This window comes from Callithrix jacchus, chromosome 22 (assembly GCF_049354715.1).
Source record: "Callithrix jacchus isolate 240 chromosome 22, calJac240_pri, whole genome shotgun sequence".
NCBI lineage: Eukaryota > Metazoa > Chordata > Mammalia > Primates > Cebidae > Callithrix > Callithrix jacchus.
Window position 1 is genome coordinate 34,753,351 of NC_133523.1, and position 22,368 is coordinate 34,775,718.

The 22,368-nt window shown below is 50.8% G+C and overlaps 2 protein-coding genes across 2 annotated transcripts; both read left to right on the forward strand.

Moving 5' to 3' along the window:
- The first annotated feature begins 3,424 nt into the window (after window positions 1–3,424).
- LOC103789937 (uncharacterized) lies at window positions 3,425–6,287 on the forward strand. The gene is given in 4 exon segments (XM_054249674.2): window positions 3,425–4,045; window positions 4,048–4,134; window positions 4,572–4,643; window positions 4,718–6,287. Coding segments are annotated over 4 exon segments (1,170 nt in total). The 5' UTR covers window positions 3,425–3,984; the 3' UTR covers window positions 5,668–6,287.
- Window positions 6,288–7,214: 927 nt separating this feature from the next.
- Window positions 7,215–9,041, forward strand: LOC118150216 (interferon lambda-3-like). Its single transcript, XM_035285755.3, has 5 exons — window positions 7,215–7,716; window positions 7,999–8,076; window positions 8,324–8,473; window positions 8,577–8,660; window positions 8,755–9,041. The coding sequence occupies exons 1-5, from the start codon at window positions 7,459–7,461 to the stop codon at window positions 8,851–8,853; spliced, it is 669 nt and encodes a 222-aa protein (XP_035141646.1). The 5' UTR covers window positions 7,215–7,458; the 3' UTR covers window positions 8,854–9,041.
- Window positions 9,042–22,368: the final 13,327 nt, after the last annotated feature.

A 22,368-nucleotide genomic window follows, 5' to 3' on the forward strand; every position in this document is an offset into this window, starting at 1 on the left:
GAGAGAGACAGGGAGGGAGAGAAAGGGAGGGAGAGAGAAGGAGGGGGGGAGAGAGGAAGGGAGAGAGATGGAGGGAGAGAGACGGAGGGAGGGAGAGAGAGAGGGAGGGAGAGAGAGGGAGGGAGAGAGGGAGGGAGGGAGAGAGAGAGGGAGGGAGAGAGAGACAGACGGAGGGAGAGAGATGGAGGGAGAGAAGGAGGGAGAGGGAGGGAGAGAGAGGGAGGGAGAGAAAGGGAGGGAGAGAAAGGGAGGGAGAGAGAAGGGGGGAGAGAGGAAGGGAGAGAGATGGAGGGAGAGAGACGGAGAGAGGGAGGGGGAGAGAGAGGGAGGGAGAGAGAGGAGGGAGAGAGAGAGACGGAGGGAGAGAGATGGAGGGAGAGAAGGAGGGAGGGAGGGAGAGAGAGAGAGGGAGGGAGGGAGAGAGAGAGAGAGGGAGGGAGGGAGAGAGAGAGAGAACAAAAAGCAAGACATAGGAGGAGAACCTGAAAAAAATAAGGGCAGTTATGGCATAGTGAACAAGCTTTGAAACTGGGCAGTGTGTGAGTTCAAGCCCCACCTCTGCCATTTTCAGCTGTGTATCTCTGAACAGTTCCTTTACTGGGCCTTAGTTTCCCATCTGTAAAATAAGGTAACAGAACATCCCTTTTGTTTCTTTTTTCTTGAGAGAGTCTCTGTCACCCAGCTTGTCTCTCCACAAGCTGCAGTGCAGTGGCACAACCAGAGCTCACTGCAGCCTCAACCTCCCAGACTCAAGGGATCCTCCCATCTCAGCCCCAGTAAAGTAAAGGAACTGTTCAGAGATACACAGCTGAAAATGGCAGAGGTGGGGCTTGAACTCACACACTGCCCAGTTTCAAAGCTTGTTCACTGTCAGAGGGATTTGAACCCAAGTGACTCCATGCTGAGTGAGGGCTAGGGAAATGAGGCTGGGCCTTGCTGGGCTGCATTCCAGGAAGTTAGGTATTCCTAGTCTCTAGGTGTTTATGGTTAAGGGAACCAATGCATAACGTTTACTAAACAGACTCAGACTCAGGAATGTCCTGAAATCCCGAAATCTTGAGAAGCATTCTTAATTTTGTTTAAAGATAGGAAGATCAGTTCTTGCAAAATACGGTAATTAAGAAATTTAATCCTTTATCACAAAGCCTTGAGCAGAGCACATCTCCCCATGATTTTTGTGGTACCCAGGGTGGCCCATTCCCCCACTTTCAGGAACACCCTGCTGTCTACGGAGTAGCTCTTCCTCACTACTTTCTTTTTCTCACTGTCAGCCAGGCTGGAGTGCAGCGCTGCTATCTTGGTTCATGGCAACCTGTCTCCCAGGTTCAAGCAATTCTCCTGCCTCAGCCTTCCGAGTAGCTGGAACTACAGGTGTGCACCACCACACCTGGCTAATTTTTTTGTATTTTTAGTAGGGACAGAGTTTTGCCATGTTGTCCATGCTGGTATTGAACTCCTGACTTCAAGTGATCCCCCTGCCTTGGTCTTCCAAAGTGCTGGGATTACAGGTGTGAGCCACCATGCCCGGCCACCACTTTACTGTTCTAAATAAAGTTGGTTTTGCTTTGCACTGTGGACTCCCCCAGATTTTCTTGCACTAGACCTGAGAACCCTCTCTTTGGATCTGGATTGGGACCCTTTTCCAGTAACACCACCATGCCCATCTAATTTTTTTAATCCCTTATGTTTTGTAGAGACAGGGTCTCACTGTGTTGCCCAGGCTGGTCTTAAACTCCTGGCCTCAAGCAATCCTTCCTCCTCGGCCTCCCAAAGTGCTGAATTACAGGCTTGAGCCACTGTGTCCAGTCTTACGTCATTTTTGACAATGAAACTGTCACCCGTAAACAGAGTTCCTTCCCTACTCTGCATTGGTTGCAAAGAAAGAACACCCAATTGGAAACAAAAAGGCAAGCACATGTTATTCCTGACTAGGATGGGGAAGGGGAGAACTCTTGCTCTAAAGCCACCTTATCGCTGGGCGTGGTGGCTCACGCCTGTAATCTCAGGACTCTGGGAGGCCGAGATGCCTCAGGTCAGGAGTTACACACCAGCCTGACCAACATAATGAAACTGCATCTCAATTAAAAATATAAAAATTAGCTGGGGGTGGTGGCACATGCCTGTAATCCCAGCTACCTGGGAGGCTGAGGCAGGAGACTTGCTTAAACCCGGGAGGTGGAGGTTGCAGTGAGCCGAGATGGTGCCACTGCACTCCAGCTTGGGCCATAGAGGGAGATTCAACAAGAGCAAAACTCCGGCTGGGCGTGGTGGCTCACGCCTATAATCCCAGCACTTTGGGAGGCCGAGGCAGGTGGATCACGAGGTCAAGAGCTTGAGACCATCCTGGTCAACAAGGTGAAACCCCACCTCTACTAAAAATACAAAAATTAGCTGGGCATGGTGGTGCACACCTGTAGTCCCAGCTACTCGGGAGGCTGAGGCAGGAGAATTGCTTGAACCCAGGAGGTGGAGGTTGCAGTGAGCTGAGATCGTGCCATTGCACTCCAGTCTGGGTAACAACAGCGAAACTCCATCTCAAAAAAAAAAAAAAAGGAAAACTCCATCTAAAAAAAAAAAAATCAACAAAAAAACACCCCATAAATAAATAAAAAGCAAAGATGCCTTATCGCCCAGCTGTGGAGAGCTGAGAAATGTTAAGGAGTTAGATGTGGGGTGGGAGGTATGTAAGCATGAGCAGGGAGTAACTCCAGATGCAGGTGCAGATCATAAACACCCCTCTTCACATGATGTATGTTCAGCAATTGGCCAGGGTATTTTCCTCCATGGGGGGGTGGTCAGCATAATTATATGTTAATGATCTAAAGGTAATCATGGGTCACCGGGTCTGGTTTGCACTTTTTTGCCCAGCCTTATCTTCCTCCAATAATGGGCAAAGGAAGCGGCCTGAACCTTCTGTGGCCTTTCAAGCCATCTGCAGTTCTTTTAGGCAATGCACCTATAAATAAAGAGACTATAAAAGAAAAACGATTTAAGAAAATAATGAGGCCAGGCGCAGTGGCTCAGGCCTGTAATCCAAGCATTTTAGGAAGCTGAGGAGGGCGGATGGCCAGAGCTCCGGAGTTAGAGAGCAGCCTGGGCAACGGGGCAAAACCAGGTTTCTACAAAAAATGGTGGCGGCACCCACCGGCAGTCCCAGCTACTTTGGGAGACTGACGTGGGAGGACTGCTTGAACCTGGGAGGTTGAGGCTGCAATGAGCTGTGACCGTGCCACTACTACAAGCTGGGCAACAAGGCAAGACCCTGTCTCTAAACTGAAATAAAAGCAGCTTTCTCGTTCTCAGCTACACCTGCAGGGCTGCCCTGGTTAATATATATATACATATACATATACATATACATATTTATGAGATGATATTCTGTGTCAATTACATAGAAGAGGGCCTGATGCACAGTCAACACTATACAAGGGCTGGTTGTGGTGGCAGAACAAAGATAAGGACAACCAGGATGAAGCAAAGCAAGAAGAAACAGTAGAAACAGGGACAGAGACGATTTGGAAACCGAGTGTTGGAGGCCAGCCATCCCTGGCACAGGCCAACCTTGGGTTGAAGTCCTCACACCCGACTGGGATCTCGAAGGCCTGCGGCCAGCAGTGACGTTCCGAAAGCTTGCCCGGGATGGGGAAGCCCAGCTGCAAAGCCTTTCTCAGTCCTGCACATAAAAGCCAGCATGGGCCGTCGAAGCTCTGTTGCCCAGGTGGAGACTGCTCTGGACGCCTCCAAGGGACCAGTGGACGGCAACACCTGCCTCCGCGCCAGGCACAGAGGGTCCACTACAGGGAGAAGTGAGGGCAGAGGCCGAGGCGAGGAGGGGACCGTCCCAACTGTCTCTCCCCTGCGCGTACTGCGCCTTCGCGCTCCGAGCATCCCCTCCCCTTGCGAGCCTGACCCAAGGCAGGGGCTGGACGCGTGGACCCCTCTCTTTGGCCTCCCTGACGTCCCTGGCCTCCTGCAGGAGCAGAGATGCGGCCAAGTGTCGCGGCCGCGGTGGCTGCGGGGCTGTGGGTCCTGTGCACAGTGGGTGCGGCGGCCCCCCGGCGCTGCCTGCTCTCCCACTACCGCTCGCTGGAGCCCCGGACGCTGGCAGCGGCCAAGGCGCTGAGGGACCGCTACGTGAGTGACCGCCCAGCCCCTGGGTCCCCGGGACCCTGGCCCTGCTCCCCGGCGCCGGCCGGATGGGTGCCTACACGTCCGTCCCTGTCCCGAGGGGTCCTATGTCCCAGCGCCTCTCGTAAGTCACAGCCCACAATTCCCAACAAGAGGCCCCGCAGGCCCCGTCGTCAGCGCGAACGCAGGCTCAGGGTCAGTCACAGAAGGGCACCCTGCCGGGCGGACTCCGATCCAAGTCGGGGCGCAGGGCTTCGCTGGGGGAGCGCGGGGTGCAATTCAGCCCTGGTTCACGCCCCCGGGGAGCTCGCGGTTCAGTGTACGACACGCACAACCGTACCCGGCCAGTGCCTATCCACGTCCAGCAATGCCAGACCGCTCAGCGGTTAGGGGCCCTAGCGAGGGGGCCCATCCGTACGCGATACCTGCCGCTTGTCCCGCAGGAGGAAGAGGCGCTGAGCTGGGGGTCGCGCAACTGCTCCTTCCACCCCAGGAGGGATCCTTTGCGGCCGTCGGTGAGGCCCGGGACGGGAGGCGGGGGAGGCACGGCCGGATCGCGGCCCCGTCTAACGCCCGCGCGTCCCCGCAGTCCTGCGCTTGGCTCCGACACGTGGCCCGAGGCATAGCGGACGCCCAGGCGGTGCTCAGCCGCCTGCACCGCCCGGAGCTGCTCCCCGGCGCCGGCCCGATCCTGGAGCTGCTGGCGGCCGCGGGGAGGGACGTGGCGGCCTGTGTGAGTGCCGCCGCGCCCCGCCGCCCCTCGCCCCCGCCGGCTTCTCTGCGTCCTCTGTGAGCCCCGCGCTTTGCGAGTCTGTCCCGCTTAGCGGAAAACCCCGTCCAGACCCGGGTCGGGTCCTCCGGGTGTCCACAAAGCCGGGCTCGGGTCTGCGACTGGGGAGCCACGGGCAGATGCAGAGGGAGTGGGGGGCTCCGTCCTTCGCCTTCCCCATTGGCCCCGTGTTCCCCCTCCAGCTCGAGCTGGCCCGGCCCGACTCCTCCAGGAAGGTCCCCGGGGCCCCGAGGAGGCGTCACAAGCCGCGGAGACCTGTGAGTGCAGCCGGTAGGACAGGCTTAGCCTGCAGGGACGACCGGGCGAGGCGGACAAGGCCGGCACTGAGCAGGGCTGGGAGCGGCGGGACTAGAGGGGGCTCCTCGGGAGGGAAGAGCCTGACTCAGCCCCGCTGTGCTCCCTCCCGGGCTCCAGGACTCGCCTCGGTGCCGCGAAGCCCGAGTGGTCTTCAACCTCCTGCGCCTGCTCACGTGGGAGCTCCGGCTGGCGGCGCACTCAGGACCTTGCCTCTGACCCCGCCCCTTAAGCCAGCCCCGAAACTCCAGGCCATTGGCTGCCGAAAGTGGCCCCTTTCGCCCATTGGCCCCACCAGGCGAGGCTCTCAGCCAATGGGCAATGAGGCACAAGAACTTCTCTGCAGTCTTGGGCCTGACTTGGATGCTCTGTCTCGGATACAAGAGGCGCGGGTCCCCAGGAAGCAGCGATATTTCCTCGGGGTGCATTGTGTGATCCTCCAAGGGCTGCTGTAGCAGGAAGAGACTTGAGGTCTGGAAACCGTGGCTGACCCCAGGCACGGCACCAGTTCCTCCTTGTGTGGTTACCAGGACACCCCCAAACCCAGGGCCCAACCCTGGATTTGCCGCCCCACAGCCAGCTTTGAGATCCTGTGAATCTGTGACTCTTGGATTCGGCATCTGGGGGGTACCATCCCTGAGGGTTTGGTAGTGAAATCCAAGAATCCTCACCTGACTGTGGTTCTTTAGATTCCCTGATTGACGTTGTTTGTATTTGTGACATTCCTGTGTATTTGCTATTCTGGCTCCTGGTTTAAATTTATTGCAGTTATTAAGAGTGTTTTGATTGCATTGGTTGTTTTCCGTCTGATGGTTCTGAGTTGCGCTTTACAGCAAAAATAGAGGCTGAGCCAGGGACTCAGGTGGCCTGAGTTTCAGTTCTCACCCTGCCAGTTAATTAAAGTGTGATGCAGGACAAATTGCTTTCTGAGCCTGTGTTTCCTCACCTATAGGATGGGTTAGCATACTTGCCTTGTGGAGGAGTAGTGTACATTGAGATCACGTTTTAAACTCTCCAGCTGAGGTCCTGGTATGGTCTTAATGAGTGGGTCCCATTAAATAGTCACTCACATAAACAAAGAGCTGTGTTTTTAATTTTTTCTGCAAATCTGTGCATCAGCAATCAGTGTTGCTGAATGCACCCCTCCTTGCCAACGTCACACAGCTAGTGAGCGTCAGAACTAGATTTGAACCTTAGACCCTTCAGCTCCAGGACTCATGCTCTTCATCACTGCCTGAACTTCCCTAAGAAGAACAGCACCCACGTGGTGTCCAAGTCCATGGTCACACCTCAGTTCTCCAGCAGAGCCTCATATTCCTGAGCCCTTACCTGCCTGAGCTATTAAGAAATGTTGGCCTCTGGGCGTGGTGGATCACACCTGCAATCCCAGCAATTTGGGAGGCCGAGGCAGACAGATCAGTTGATGTCAGGAGTTTGAGACCAGCATGGTCCAACGTGATGAAACACTGTCTCTACTAAAAATACATAATTTAGCTGGTAATGGTGGCACGTGCCTGTAATCCCTGCTACTTGGGAGGCTGAGGCAAGAGAATCGCTTACACCCGGGAGACGACGGTTGCACTGAGTCACTGCACTCCAGCCTGGGTGACCGAATGAGACCCTGTCTCAAAATATGTATATACTGGCCAGGAGTGGTGGCTCAGGCCTATATTCCCAGCACTTTATAGGCTGGAGGAGGAGGATTGCTTGAGTCCAGGAGTTTGAGGCTGCAGTGAGCTATGATCATGCCATTGCACTCTGGTGACAGGGTAAGACCCTGTCTTAAACAACAACATAACCAGAGCAGGCAGAAACCTCTTGGGAGCACACTTTCCTGTAGGTAATCCCTGAGTCTGCATCAGTTTCTCTTTTCCTCCAGTTGCTCACCTGGCTCACGGGCCCCGCCCTGCCCTGGGCTTTCCCAACCTGGGGCTCCCCTGGTGGCCGGTATCTTACCTGAAGGCTATGTTTTCACTTTTCCTACATCAGCTGGGGCTGCCCTTCTGCCCGGGATAAAAGCTGCCCCATGGAGCTCAGGCAGCAATCACATCCCAGACAGAGCTCGAAATTGATAGAAAGAGTCAAGGCCAGGACACAGGCTGAGATCTGGAAGAGGAGACTGAAAAGAACAGAGACTCCAAAGAAGACCCAGAGAGACCCCGGGTGACAGCCTCAGAGTGGTCCTTCTGCTGACGAAGCCCAGAGATCAGGAATGAAACAAGGTGAGCCCCACATCTCTGTCCAAGATGCTCAGCTCCTGCAGCCCTGCCCTCAGGGGGCAGCCGCTCCATCCCCTCAGCTCCCTTTTTTTCTGTGACACAGACATGAGTGGGGGCTGCATGGCAGTGCTGGTGCTGATGGCCGCAGTGCTGACCGTCACTGGAGCAGTTCCTGTCACCAGGCCCCTCGGGGCCCTCCCGGATGCAAGGGGCTGCCACATAGCCCAGTTCAAGTCCCTGTCCCCACAGGAGCTGCAGGCCTTTAAGAGGGCCAAAGATGCCTTAGTGAGTCTCCCCCTGCCCTCCTGCCACGGGCTAGCCTCCACCCCCACTCCAAGGGTCACCATGCTTTCCCTCCCAGCTTCCTTCACTGGGGTAGCCTCTGCCCTTCCTGCAGTGGGCTATCTCATGCTCCTACTGCAGGGGGCCGATTCATGTTTCCTGGCAGTGCAGGGTCCTCCCAGCAGTTCATCTCCCCTATCCTGTTGTCAGCCCTCCTGCAATCCCCCCAGAGTGGTCTAACCTCCACCCCTCCTGCTGGGGCTAACCTGTGCCCTTGCTGTCTAGGAAGAGTCACTTCTGCTGAAGGACTGCAGGTGCCGCTCCCGCCTCTTCCCCAGGACCTGGGACCTGAGGCAGCTGCAGGTGAGAGCGAGAGTCAGGCCCACCCCTACCCTCCCAGCCCCGTTCCCCAGGCTCTGCAGTGGCCAGTTCACCTTCTCCTTCTACCTTGTCCCCTCTCCTCTCCCCACACCTGCTCCCCCTTCCCTCTGCTCCCACCTGACCCCACTGGCTGTGCCCTCTCCCCTGTGCCTGTCACCTTCACTGGTTCCTCTCTGTTCGCCTCCCCACCACCTCTTCCTCTCACCTGCTCTTTCTCACCTCTTCTCAGGTGAGGGAGCGCCTCGTGGCCTTGGAGGCTGAGCTGGCCCTGACGCTGGAGGTTCTGGAGGCCACCGCTGACAATGACACGGCCTTGGGGGACGTCCTCGACCAGCCCCTTCACACCCTGCACCACGTCCTCTCCCAGCTCCGGGCCTGTGTGAGTCCTCGGGGCCCGGGCACCCAGGTCTGTGGGCTCTGAGAAGCGGCTTCCCTTGTGCTGGCCCAGCCCTGCCTCACACACCACCCTCCTCTGCACACAGGTCCAGCCTCAGCCCACGGCGAGGCCCAGGCCCCGGGGCCGCCTCCACCACTGGCTGCACCGGCTACAGGAGGCCTCGAAAAAGGTGAGTGACCCAGGAGGGGAGACACTGGCGTCTCGGGAGCCACTGGGAGCCCAGATCCTGGACAGCCCCTGACCCATCCCCTCCTCCCCTGCAGGAGTCCCCTGGCTGCCTCGAGGCCTCTGTCACCTTCAACCTCTTCCGCCTCCTCACTCGGGACCTGAAATGCGTCGCCAGCGGGGACCTGTGTGTCTGACCTTCCCACCTCCCTGCCACCCATCATGGAATCTAAGATTTTATTTATACATCAACCACTTGTCTTAATTTATTGCCACCCAATTGCTATTTATGTATTTGTGTGTGTAAACCCAACTCGCCTCTGGGAAAATGTTTATTTTTCTACTTTTTATAACCCTTGTTGAAATAAAGAGTGAGGAAAAGGCACGGATGGCGTGCGCCTGCGTGTGTGTCGGTGTGCATTTCCTTTGCGTTGCTGCCGTAACAAATCACCCGAAAGGCAGCATCTTCCAGAGACACAGTTGATGAGCTGGGGTCTGATGTCAGAGGCTCGCTGGCCCTGGCGGTTTCTCTCTTGTGGGGCTCACAGGCTGGAATCCAAGCGTCGCTGCTGGGTTCTTACTGGGGCTCTGGGAAAAAGCTCGTTTCAGGGTCAGCCACATTGTTGGCAGATCACTGTTCGTTGCTGCTGTAGGACGGAGGTTCCGGCCTTCCTTGTGGCTGTGGGTCCATCCTGAGCTGGCTCTGCCGAAAGAGACCTCCACGCCTCTTGCTGGGCTAACCTCTATCCTCCCTGCAGTGGGCTATCTCCTGCTCCTACCGCAGTGGCTGATTAGTGTCCTCCTGCAGCAGAGGGTCCTCTGACATCCTCCCGGAAGTTAACTTCCCCTATCCTTCTGTCAGTCATCCTCTAATCCCACTGGGGTGGTCTAACCTCCATCCCTTCTGCTGGGGGCTAACCTGTGCCCTTGCTCTCTAGGAAGAGTTGCTCCTGCTGATGGACTGCATGTGCCGCTCCTGCCTCTTCCCCAGGACCTGAGATCAGAGGCAAAATACATAATGTATCCTATCCCCTCTGACAGTGGACGACAGAATGCTTTCACTGCCCTGAAAACTCACTGCTCTTCTCCACCCATGCTTCTCCCGCTCTCCATGGTCCCTGCCCATTGGACCCTCCATCTCAGAGCCAGCAACACTGCCCCAAACCTTCTCATGTTTGGAACCTCTCTGACCTCTCCTGCCACGCTGCTCTTGTGCTTCCAGCTAGAGAAAGTCTTCCACGATTCAGGACTCGGGTGATGAGATTGGCATCCAGGAAGATTCCCCAGTGACAGTCCACATGCTATAATCACATCTGCAAAGCTGCTTTGCCGAGTGACCTGAGATACACACTGGGTCCAGGGACGACGTGCTGGGCATCTTTGGGGTGGCATCTCTGGCTTCCCACAGTGTGTGTGTGATTGTGTTTCTGATTGTGTGTCATTGTAGTTGTGGGATTGTGTGTGTGTCCTCTACCTACGAGTGTGTGAGGGGTCATTTAGAATGCATTTTGCTTAGCCGGGTGCAGTGGCTCACGCCTGTAATCCTGGCACTTTGGGAGGCCGAGGTAGGTGGATCCCCTGAGGTCAGGAGTTTGGACCAGCCTGGCCAACATGGTGAAACTCCGTCTCTAGCAAAAGTACAAAAAATAGCCCAGCATGGTGGTGGGTGCCTGTAATCTCAGCTACTCAGGAGCTGATGCCGGAAAATCACTTGAACCCAGGAGGCAGAAGTTGCAGTGAGCTGAGATTGTGCCACTGCACTCCAGCCCGGGTGAAAGAGCAAAACTCCATCTCAAATAAATAAATAATAAAACATTGTGCTGTAAGTAAAATAACAGGAGCTAGAAATGCCTTGGTAGTAAGAACGTTCATCAGCATCTATGGTGAGAGGTCTAGAGCAGCAGCTTCATGGAAGCTGTGCTGTCCGCAGGGGCTCCCAGGCCACATGTCACTATCTAACACCTGGAATGTAGGTGGTGCCACATAATTTGTGCAGTGAGTGTAAAACAAACCCCAGAATTTGAAGATTTACTGTGGGAAAAAAATAATGCAAAACAGCTCGATTATAATTTATACATTCATTAGATGTTCAAATGATGGCACTTTGGATATATTGGGTGAAATGAAGCATCTTTAAAATTAATTTGGAGCCTGGATCTGGTTGCTGAAGCCTGTAATCACAGCGTGTTAGGTGGCTGAGGTGGGCGGATCACTTGAGCCCAGACCTGCCTGGTCAACATTGCAAGATCCCAACTGTACAAAAAAATTAAAGAATTGGCTGGGCACGGTGGCACAAGCTTGTAATCCCAGCTACTGGGGGAGCTGAGATGGGAGGATTGACCGCAGCCAGTTTACCACCAGCCTGAGCAACATAGCAAGATCCTATGTCTTGTGTGATCTCAGCTCAGTGCAGCTTCAAACTCCTGGGCTCAAGCGATCTTCCCTCCTCAGCACCATCCTCCATCCACCCCAGCCCCTCCCCAAACTGGGATTACAGGCCGAACTGGGATTACAGGCCTGAGCCACTGGGTCCAGTCCATTCTCTTTCCAAGAAATCCCTGAACTGTATAAGCAAACGTGAGATCTCACTAACCCTGGATCGGTCCCCACAAGTGAGGAAGACAACTTGAATCAGGGACTTCTGCTGAGTAGAGTCAGCTGAGCTGCTGTAACAAAGAGCCCCCCAAATACAGTGACCGTGGATTACAAACCACAGAGCGTCATTCTCCACGCCAGCTCCTCCTCCCAAGGTGAGCACTTCCGCTGGCAGGATGGCTCAACCCAGTCATCCAGGGGCCCTGGTTCCTGGCAGTTCTGCCCTCCACAGACCCCGAGGCAGGGCTTCTTCACCGCCTTCACTTACTGGACCTCACCACAGCCTTAAAAAACCTATGGGCCCTTCTTAGAATGAAAGAACATATGCAGGACAAAGGAATCCAACTCTTATTATAATACAGTGATCAAAATATTTTTTCTCACTGTGATACAGCAATTCATGTGCTTCTTCATTAATGCATTAAGCAAAAAAATCACCCGTGGCAGCTTTAATAACCACTGTGACTTAGAAGCAGAGCTGAGCATAAATGATATTCCAAGGCGCCTGCTGGAAGAAAACATGACAGGAAATGTCTGTGATTTCTATTGGTGACGAAGTCACAAGTTCTGCTAACACTGTTGTGGTGTGTCACCTGCATTTGTAATGGATGTGTGCTGGACGGAAGAGTGGTCCCCAGAGATGTTCCTGGTCCCCAGACCTGGGAATATGTTATGTTACATGGCACGAGGGATTTTTGCAGATATGAGTAAGTTAAGGGTTCGGGACAGGGACGTTATCCTGGGTTGTCCGCCTGCACCCAACGTTGTCACAAGAGAGGGAGATGTGACCACAGAAGCAGGAGGTTGGAGTGATGTCAGGAAGAGAACTGGGGCTGCCAGATGCCGGACACCTCCAGAAGCTAAAAACGGCGAGGAAAAGGATCCCCCTGCAGCTTCTACAAGGAGCCAGCCCTGCTGATGCCTTAAGCCTCATGAGTGGGATAGGAGACACCAGTAGAACCACCTGCCACTTGAGAATCTTGAGAAATTATAAATCAGTGGTGATCAGGATCAGGGGAGATGCATAGGTGTTGTTTTGTTCTTTTTGGGGTTTCTTTTAGTTTTTTGAAACAAGGTCTCACTTCTGTGTGCAGCTTGAGCCAAAGCAGCTCCAGGACAGGTGTATGGGACAAAGAGTGAGTCATCAGTTCAATAACTAGCCAGCCCGGCCAGGCACGGTGGCTCAAGCCTATAATCCCAGCACTTCGGGAAGCCGAGGTGGACAGATCACTTGAGGTTAGGAGTCGAGACCAGCCTGACCAACATGGTGACACCCTGTCTCCGCTAAACATACAAAAATTAGCTGGGCATGTTGGTGGGCACCTGTAATCCCAGCTACTCAGGAGGCTGATCAGGAGGATCACTTGAACCTGGGAAGCGGAGGTTGCAGTGAGCCAAGATAGTGCCCCTGCACTCCAGCCTGGGTGACACAGAAAGACTCCATCTAAAATTTTAAAAATAATAAAAATAAATAAATAAAACTTATACAAGGCCAGGTGCGGTGGCTCACACCAGTAATCTCAGCTACTCCCGAGGCTGAGATGGGGGGATCACTCAAACCCAAGAGTTTGAGACCAGCCTGTGCAACATAGTGAGACTCTGTCTCTACCAAAAATAAAAATTAGCCAGGGGTAGTGGTGTGCGCCTGTAGTTCCAGCTGCTCAAGATGCTGAGGTGGGAGGATCACTTGAACCCAGGCATTCCAGGCTGCAGTGAGCTATGATTGTGCCACTGCACTCCAACCTGGGCAACAGAATGAGACCCTAACTCTAAAATAAACAAAAAGAAACAAAATACTAATGCATGTTACAACATAGGTAAACCTTGAAAACACTATACCTAACATCTGATTTGGGAGGGTAGAAAAAAAGAGCAAGTGAGGCCGGGTGCAGTGGCTCAGACCTATAATCCTAGCACTTTGGGAGGCTGAGATGGGTGGATCACCTGAGGTCAGGAGTTCAAGACCAGCCCGGCCAACATGGTGAAACCCTGTCTCTACTAAAAACACAAAAAGTAGCCAGGCATGGTGGCACATGCCTGTGATCCCAGTTACCTGAGAGGCTGAGGCAGGAGAATCACTGGAACCCCAGGTGGCAGAGACTGCAGTGAGCCTCCGAGTCTCCAAGATCATGCCACTGCACCCTGGTCTGGGTGACAGAGTGAGATGCCATCTTGAAAATATAAAAGAAAAAAAACCACTATGCCAAGTGAAAGAAGCCAGACACAAAAGACCACATATTATATGATTCAATTTATATGAACTATTCAGAATAGGCAAATTTGTAGAAGAAATTCACAGAAAGCTGGTCAGGCACAGTGGCTAACGCCTGTAATCCCAGCACTTTGGGAGACTGAGGCAGGCAGATCACTTGAGGCCAGAAGTTTAAGACCAGCTCAGCCAACATGACGAAATCCCATCTCTACTGAAAATACAAAAATTAGCTGGACATGGTAACAGGTGCCTATAATTCCAATTGCTCAGGAGGCTCAGGCAGGAGAATCTCCTGAACCTGGGAGGCGGAGGCTGTAGTGAGCCAAGATCACGCCACTGAACTCCAGCCTGGGTGACAGAGAGAGGCTCCATCTCAAAAAAAGTAAATAAATACAAATAAAGAAAAAGTTCAGATGAATTAAATGTAAAGAAGTTCAATTGAGCAATTGAGCAATGAAGGATTTGTGAATCAGGCAGCCCTCAGAATCAAGCAGATTCGGAGACTCCAGCTATGTCTTGTGGTCAGAACAAATGCATAGACAGAAAAAGAGAAGTGACATACAGAAATCGGAAGTTTGGTACAGAAACTGCCGGACTGGCTGCAGGCTGGCATTTGCCATATTTGAAAACAGTTCAAACACTTGGCAGTCTGTGAGAGGTTGAAGCATGACCGCGGGGGACTGGCCAACACTTAGCTGTTGTTACAGGAACATACTCCTAAATGAGGTTTTGAATGTTGTCTGCCTGATAAGCCGGGTTACAGTTCATCCGCAGAAGCGCGGAGTCCGGCTCAGGTCATAGTTTACCTTAACAGCTTCATAATCTGCCTCGCTGCCCTCGCTGATAATCTGTGAACTTCCCAATGCCCCTGACTGCTCAAATTAGCCAGTGCGGACTCTGCCGTTAGCCGCTAAGAGCCCTGAACTACGCAGTCAGGAATGGGCTCTTCATTCATGAAACAGCAATGCAAGTCAAGCACAGTGGCTCACGCCTGCAATCCCAGCACTTTGGGAGGCCGAGGCAGAAGGATCACTTGAGCCCAGAAGTTCGAGATCAGCCTGGGCAACATACTGAGACCTCATCTCTACAAAAAATATATAAATAAAGATTTTTAAAAATTAGCCAGGCATGGTGGCACCCAGCTGTCATCCTAGCTACTCAGGAGGCTGAAGAATGAAGGCTCACTTGAGCCCAGGAGCTAAGGCTGCAATGAGCCATGGTCATGCCACTACACTCCAGCCTGGGCAACAGAACAAGACCCTGTCTCAGAAAAAGAAAGAAAGAAAGAAAGAAGGAGGGCGGATCACAAGGTCAAGAGATCGAGACCATCCTGCCCAACATGATGAAACCCCATCTCTACTAAAAATACAAAAATTAGCCAGGCGTGGTGGTGCGTGCCTGTAGTCCCAGCTACTCAGAAGGCTGAGGCAGGAGAATCACTTGGACCCAGGAGGCAGAGGTTGCAGTGAGCTGAGATCTAGCCACTGCACTCCAGCCTGGTGACAGAGCAAGACTCAGTCTCAATAAAAAAAGAAAAAAGAAAGAAACAGCAATCAGCAATGAGGCGGCCAGTGTGGTGGAGGTGTGAGAGGGAGGGTCCAGACCTCAAAGAGCTTTGTAAAGGGAAGGCAGGGGGTTGGATATTTTTTTCTGAGCAGAATGGGAGCCACAAGAGAGTTTTGAATAGAGAGGGGATGTAATCTCTGACTGTAGGTGGGAAAGAGGGTGTGGGGATGGGGAGTGACCAGGAGGAAGCTGCTGTGATCATGCAGGCAGGAGGTGACAGTAGACACGTAGACGAGATGTGTGGGGAGGGTGAGAAGAGGGTGAATTTGGAAACGCTTTGAAAGTACAGCCAGCGGGACTTACTGATGAACTGAAAATGGTGTGTTTATTGTGTATGTGTGCGTGCACATGGGCAGGCGTGAGAGACAGAGAAGGATGGCCTGATGCTCCTTCATTTTTTAAATGAAGCCTCCATTTCATCAATGGAAAGGAACAATACTCACTGCTGAGGCTTGTGGTGGGAAATCTATATAATTGTGGTTGTAAAGCACTTAGCACATTTCATGAAATATAGTCACTGTCATTATTATTCATTATGGGACGTGTTCTAAGGTGAACAGATCTGTGCAAACGTACCCCCAAAGTCCAAGAGAGAAAGAGGCTGACAAATCCAATTTCTTTTTTACTTTTCTTCTTCTTTTTTGAGACAGAGACTCCTGTCACCCAGGCTGGGGTACAGTGGCATGATCTTGGCTCACTCTGCCTCCTGGGTTCAAGTGATTCTCCTGCCTCAGCCTCCTGAGTAGCTCGGATTACAGGTGCCCACCACGACATCCAGCTAATTTTTGTATTTTTAGTAGAGATGAAGTTTTCCCATGTTGGCCAGGCTGGTCTCAAACTCCTGACCTCAGGTAACCCGCCTGCCTTCGCCTCCCTAAGTGCTGGGATTAGAGACGTGAGCCACGGTTCCTGGCCAACAAATCCAGTTTCTTAGAAGGAGACGTTTAAGAGGAATTCACAAACCGAAGCCATGTCTCAGGCGGCCCCAGGAAGAGAGTGGATTCCCCACACTGCTACCCCAGAAATATAGGGCTTATACACTATAGGAAATTTGCCTCAAGGCAGGATTTATGGTAATTATGTGTTTATGATAATATAAAGGTTGTTTTGACTTAGAGCGGGGTTTTGGATAAGTATGTGAAAGCAGAAATCAGAGGCATTCCCAGAACTGGGGTTAATCAGAAGTCAATATGGGCCTAAACCTCAGCACTTTGAGAGGCAGAGGATGGAGGATCACCTGACCCCAGGAGTACAAGACCAGCCTGGCCAACGCAGACCCCATCCCAACAAAAAAATGTAAAAATTAGCTGGATGTAGTGGTGCACTCCTGTAGTCCCAGCTACTCAGGAGGCTGAGGTGGGAGGATTGCTGGAGACTGGGAGGTCAAGATGCAGTGAGCCACGATCCTGCCACTGCACTCCAGCCACCGGGGTGACAGAGCAAGACCCTGCCTAAAAAAAACAAATCAAAAAGAAGTCAAGATGGCAGATTAGCATCAAGATGGAGTTACTTTAGTCTCCCCGGGATGGGTTTGTTGTTGGAGGTGGTGGTGGTTTTCTGTTTGTTGTTTGTTTGTTTTGAGACGGAGTCTTGCTCTGTCACCAGGCTTGAGTGCAGTGGCACGATCTCGGCTCACTGCAATCTCTGCCTCCCTGGTTCAAGTGATTCTCCTGCCTCAGCCTCTTGAGTAGCTGGGACTACAGGCACTCACCACCATGCTCCGCTAATTTTTTTTTTTTTTTTTCCGAGACGGAGTTTCACTCTTGTTACCCAGGCTGGAGTGCAATGGTGCGATCTCGGCTCACCACAACCTCCGCCTCCTGGGTTCAGGCAATTCTCCTGCCTCAGCCTCCTGAGTAGCTGGGATTGCAGGCACGCACCACAATGCCCAGCTAATTTTTTGTATTTTTAGTAGAGACAGGGTTTCACTGTGTTGACCAGGTTGGTCTTGATCTCTTGACCTTGTGATCCACCCGCCTCGGCCTCCCAAAGTGCTGGGATTACAGGCGTGAGCCACCGCACCCAGACTAATTTTTGTATTTTTAGTAGAGATGGGATTTCACCATGTTGGCCAGAACGGTCTTGATCTTCTGACCTTGTGATCCACTTGCCTTGGCCTCCCAAAGTGCTGGGATTACAGGTGTGACCCACTGCACCCGACCTGTTGTTGTCTTTTAAAATGGAGTCTTGCTCTGTTCCCCAGGCTGGAGTGCAGTGGCATAATCTTGGCTCACCACAACCTCCACCATCTGTGTTCAAGTGATTCTCCTGCCTCAGCCTCCCAAGTAGCTAGGATTACAGGCACGTACCACCATGCCCAGCTAATTTTTGTATTTTTGGTAGAGACGGGGTTTCACCGTGTTGGCCAGGCTGGTCTCGACCTCCTGGGCTCAAATGATCCACCTGCCTCAGCCTCCCAAAGTGGTAGGATTACAGGCGGGAGCCGCCATGCCCAGCCCAGTGGGTGTATTTGAGACAAGTCAACCAAACCCATCATCTTTCTTCTGGCACGCCCCACAAAACTGTACATGTGTCCCCTAAGATTCTGAGGAAGACCTCCGCGATGCCCCAGTCGCTTCAAAAACATCTGTCCCCACCTCGTCTGTACTTTTACCACCGCCAGGAAATGGGGGTGACTCAGGGCGATGTCCTCTCCTTCCACCACTCTATGGGTTCTGAGGGTTTTCCAATCAGGGATCTCTTTCTTGAAGAATTCCAGGTTCTCCGCTCCAGCTTCCTTTCTGTTTCTCTTTCAAATTCAGTCTGTCATCTGTCATCTGCTGAGCACCGCCTACCTGAGCTTTCCCCGCCCTGCTCTGGTGGCACATTCCAATTTCAGGCAGTGTGTTTGCTTTTCTTTCATCAGCTGGGATTGGCCAATCCAGTGGCTCATGGCCCTTGCTTGTTTCATAATCACCTGGGAAACTCAAAAGATGTCTAGCCTACAATCCCAGAGATGTGATTGTCTTAGTCATCACATTCTATCAGTGATTCCTAAACTTTAAAGCACATCGGAAGCAGCTGGAGTCCTGCTAAACCGTAGAACCAATGGCACTGGCACCACCTTGGCAGAGTGTTAGAAATGCTGAATCTCAGGCCCTAGCCCAGACACACTGAATCAGAAATATGCAGTTTAGGCTGGCACAGTGGCTCACACCTGTAATCCCAGCACTTTGGGAGGTCAGGCAGCTTGCTTGAGTTCAGGAGTTTGAGACCAGCCTGGGCAACATGGTAAAACCCAAAGGAAAGAAGGAAAGAGAGAAAGAGAGAGAGAGAGAGAGAGAAGAAAGAAAAAGAAAGAAAGAAAGAAAGAAAGAAAGAAAGAAAGAAAGAAAGAAAGAAAGAAAGAAAGAAAGGAAAAAAGAAAGAAAGAAAGAAAAAAAGAAAAGAGAGAAATTAACCATGTGTGGTGGCGTGCGATCCCAGTTACTTGGGAGGCTGAGGCAGGGGGATCACCTGAGCGCAGGTATACCGAGTCTGCAGTGAGCAGTGATGGTGCCACTGTACCCCAGCCTGGGTGACAGAATGAAACCCCGTCTCAAAAAAAAAGAAAAGTGCACTTTAACAATATTTCCCGGTAATTCTACACATGTGAAAGTTGAAGAAGCACTGGGTTCAATCTCTGACTGCTGCGCAGCTGGGGGTAGAGCAGGTGGAGTGGCCCTGCGGGCTTGCCCCGCACAACCACTGTAACCTCCATTTCCTACACAGCCTTCTCTGCACATTCCTTCACCTCTGCCTATGGAGCATTCTAATAATGATAAATAATATTATAACAACAAAATAGCAAATGTTTATTTGGTGCATCTCCGAGGCAAGGAATTAAATGAATTGAGTTAATTCATTTCATCCTTACTACCACCTTGTGATGTAGGTCTTACAATTAGTCCCATTTTACAGCTGAGGACCCAGAGCATCAACAAGATGCATACAGCTGGGCTTGGTAGCCCATCGGCAATGTAGCCAGACCCCATCTCTACAAAAAAAAAATTATTAATAATAATAATAGGGTGGGTGCAGTGGCTTATGCCTGTAATCCCCAGCACTTTGAGACGCCAAGGCAGATGGATCACAAGGTCAGGAGATCGAGATCATTCTGGCCAATACGGTGAAACCCTGTTTCTACTAAAAATAGAAAAATTAGCTGGACTCAGAGTCATGTGCCTGTAATCCCAGCTACTCAGGAGGCTGAGGCAGGAGAATTGCTTGAACCCAGGAGGCGGAGGTTGCAGTGAACCGAGATCACTCCATTGCACTCCAGCCTGGGTGACAGAGTGAGACTACATCTCAAATAAATAAATAAATAAATAAATAATAGTAACAATAGCCAGGCACGCCTGTAGTCCCAGCTACCTGAGAGGCTGAGGCAGGAGAATCACTTGAGCCGGGAAGTCGAGGATGCAGTGTGCCGTCGTCACACCACTGCACTCCAGTTTGGGCAACAGAGCAAGTCTCAAAAAAATAAATAAAATATTACAGATCTTAACACATCAGTGAGCTTCTTCCCAGGGAACACCCACCCTGGGAAGGTAAAAAATATATATATTACAGACCTACATGCAGTTGCAAAAATACCACAGAGACATTCCCCGTATCCCTCCCCAGCTTTTCCTAATAGTAACATCTTGCGTAACTATAGCACATAATCAAAACTAGGAAACTGACATTGTCACAATACTACTCACTCAGCTACAGACTTTACTGGGATTTCCCCAATTTTTGCATGCACTCGTTTCTTTTTTGTATGTCTTTGTGTATAATTCAGTGACACTTTATCACAGGTATAAATCCCACCATCAAAATACAGAATTCCTTCTTTACTACAAAGAAATGCACAAGTCACACCTTTACAGTCACATCCTCCCTCTCCTTCCCTTACCCTTGACAACCACTAATCTGTTCTCCAGATTTGAAATTTTGTCATTTCAAGGATGTTCTATAAATGAAATCAGATAGTATGTCACTTTTTTTCCCTCAAGATGGAGTCTTGCTCTGTCACCCAGGCTGGAGTGCAATGGCGTGATCTCCACTCACTGCAACCTCCACCTCCCGGGTTCAAGCAATTCTCCTGCCTCAGCCTCTCAAGTAGCTGGGCTTACAGGCATGCAACAGCCACGCCTGGCTATTTTTTTGTATTTTTAGTAGAGATGAGGTTTCATGTTGGTCAGGCTAGTCTCGAGCTCCTGACTTCATGATCCACTCACTTCGGCCTCCCAAAGTGCTAGGATTACAGGTGTGAGCCAACATGCCCAGGCAACATGTCACTTTTTGAGACTGACTTTTTTCCCCACTCAGCAAAATGTGCTTAAAATCCATCCAGGTTGCGTGTATCAATAGTTGAATCCTATTCATTGCTGAATAGAGACAGGGTTTTGCCATGTTGGCCAGGGTGGTCCCGAACCCCTGACCTCAGGCGATCCACCCTCCTCGGCCTCCCAAAGTGCTGGGATTACAGGTGTGAGGTGCCGCACCTGACCTAATTTTTGTATTTTTAGTAGAGATGAGATTTCGCCATGTTGGCCAGGCTGGTCTCGAACTCCTGATCTCAAAGTGATCTGCCCACCTCAGCCTCCCAAAGAGCTGGGATTACAGGCGTGCGCCACCATGCCTGGCCTCCATTCATTTACTTATAACCTACCTATGTCATTATATTTGAGTTTCCTACAGACAGCATACAGTTTTAAAAAATATATTCTGCCAATCTCTGTATATAAACCATTTTCATTTAATACAGTTACAGATATATTAGAACTTAAGTCTCTCCTGTGGATTACTAAGCATTTTTTTAGTGTTTCATTTCGCTTTTATATCTATTATTTATTTATTTAGAGATGGAGTTTCGCTCTTGTTACCCAGGCTGGAGTACAATGGCACGATCTTGACTCACCACAACCTCCGCCTCCCGGGTTCAAGTGATTCTCCTGCCTCAGCCTCCTGAGTAGCTGGGATTACAGGCACCTGCCACCACCCCAGCTAAGTGTTTGTATTTTTAGTAGAGATGGGGTTTCACCATGATGGCAAGGCTGGTCTTGAATTCCTGACCTTGTGATCCACCTGCCTCAACCTTCCAAAGTGCTGGGATTACAGGTGTGAGAAATCGTGCCTTGCCCTCATTTCACTTTATCTGTAGCGTTTTCTTAGTATATCTCTTTGTATAGGTTTTTAGTGGTTGCTCTGGAATTACAGTATATATATAACATCATGAAGTAATAATATTAATATTTTATCACTTCAAATGAAATGTAGGAAACATTACAATTTAGGTCCCTTTATCCCCCCTGATTTATAAATACAGAGTCTCACTCCATCACCCTGGTTGGAGTGCAATCACGGCTCACCGCAGCCTCACCTCCCTGTCTCAGATGATCCTCCCACCTCAGCCTCCCAAGTAGCTGGAACCACGGGACCACAGGCACGCGCCACTACGCCTGGCTAATTTTTGTATTTTTTGTAGAGACAGGTAGTGTTTTGCCATGTTTCCCAGACTGGTCTCAAATTCCTGAGCTCAAGCAATTCACCCATCTTGGCCTCCCAAAGTGCTGGCATGACAGGCATGAGCCACCATGCCTGTCCCCACCTTCTTTCTGTTCTTCTGAAACTTCAGTGAGTGTTAAAACTTAATGTAGGAAGGGTCCCTGGAGCTCTTCTCTTTTCGCTTTTTTTTTTTTTGAGTCAGGGTCTCACATTGTCCCCCAGGCTGGAGTGCAGTGGCGCCATCTTGGCTGGCTGCGACCTCCACCTCCCTGGAGCTCTTTTCATTTTCAAACATCTACTTTCTATCGTGTGTTTAGACTTCAGTCTATTTACTACTTACTCTCTGTTGTTCAGAATGAGGGGTTTCTATTGACCTAGCTTCAAGTTTACTGATTCTTTCTTCGGTCATCTCCTTTCTGCTATTTGGCCCTTTCAGTGAGTTTTACTTCAGTTCTGTATTTTTTAGTTCTAAAATTTCCACTCAGTTCTTTATATCTTCTATTTCTTTGGTGAAACTGTCTATTAAAAACTTTTGTTTCAAACGTATTTATGATTGTTTGTTGAATCATTTTTATGACAATTACTTTAAAATTATTATCAGAGAGCCAGGCATGGTGTCACCTGTAATCTTAGCGACTCAGAAAGCCAAAGAGGGTCATCCAACACAGTCGTTGCAGAAAAAAAAAAAAAAAAAAAAAAAAAAATATATATATATATATATATATATATATATATATATATTTTATATATATAAAAGAAAACCAAAGAGGGAAGATTATTTGAGGCCAGGAATTTGAGGCCAACCTGAGCAACAGAGTGAAATTTCATCCATCTTTTTTAAAAAGCAAATAAATAAAAAATTTTA

What these genes read in the sequence shown, in the direction of transcription:
- LOC118150216 (XM_035285755.3), top strand. Translation starts at nt 7,459, where the DNA reads ATGCTCAGCTCCTGCAGCCCTGCCCTCAGGGGGCAGCCGCTCCATCCC. An exon ending in GGGACCTGAGGCAGCTGCAG is followed by an intron (nt 8,077 to 8,323) that starts GTGAGAGCGAGA and finishes ACCTCTTCTCAG; the next exon opens with GTGAGGGAGCGCCTCGTGGC. An exon ending in TCTCCCAGCTCCGGGCCTGT is followed by an intron (nt 8,474 to 8,576) that starts GTGAGTCCTCGG and finishes CTCTGCACACAG; the next exon opens with GTCCAGCCTCAGCCCACGGC.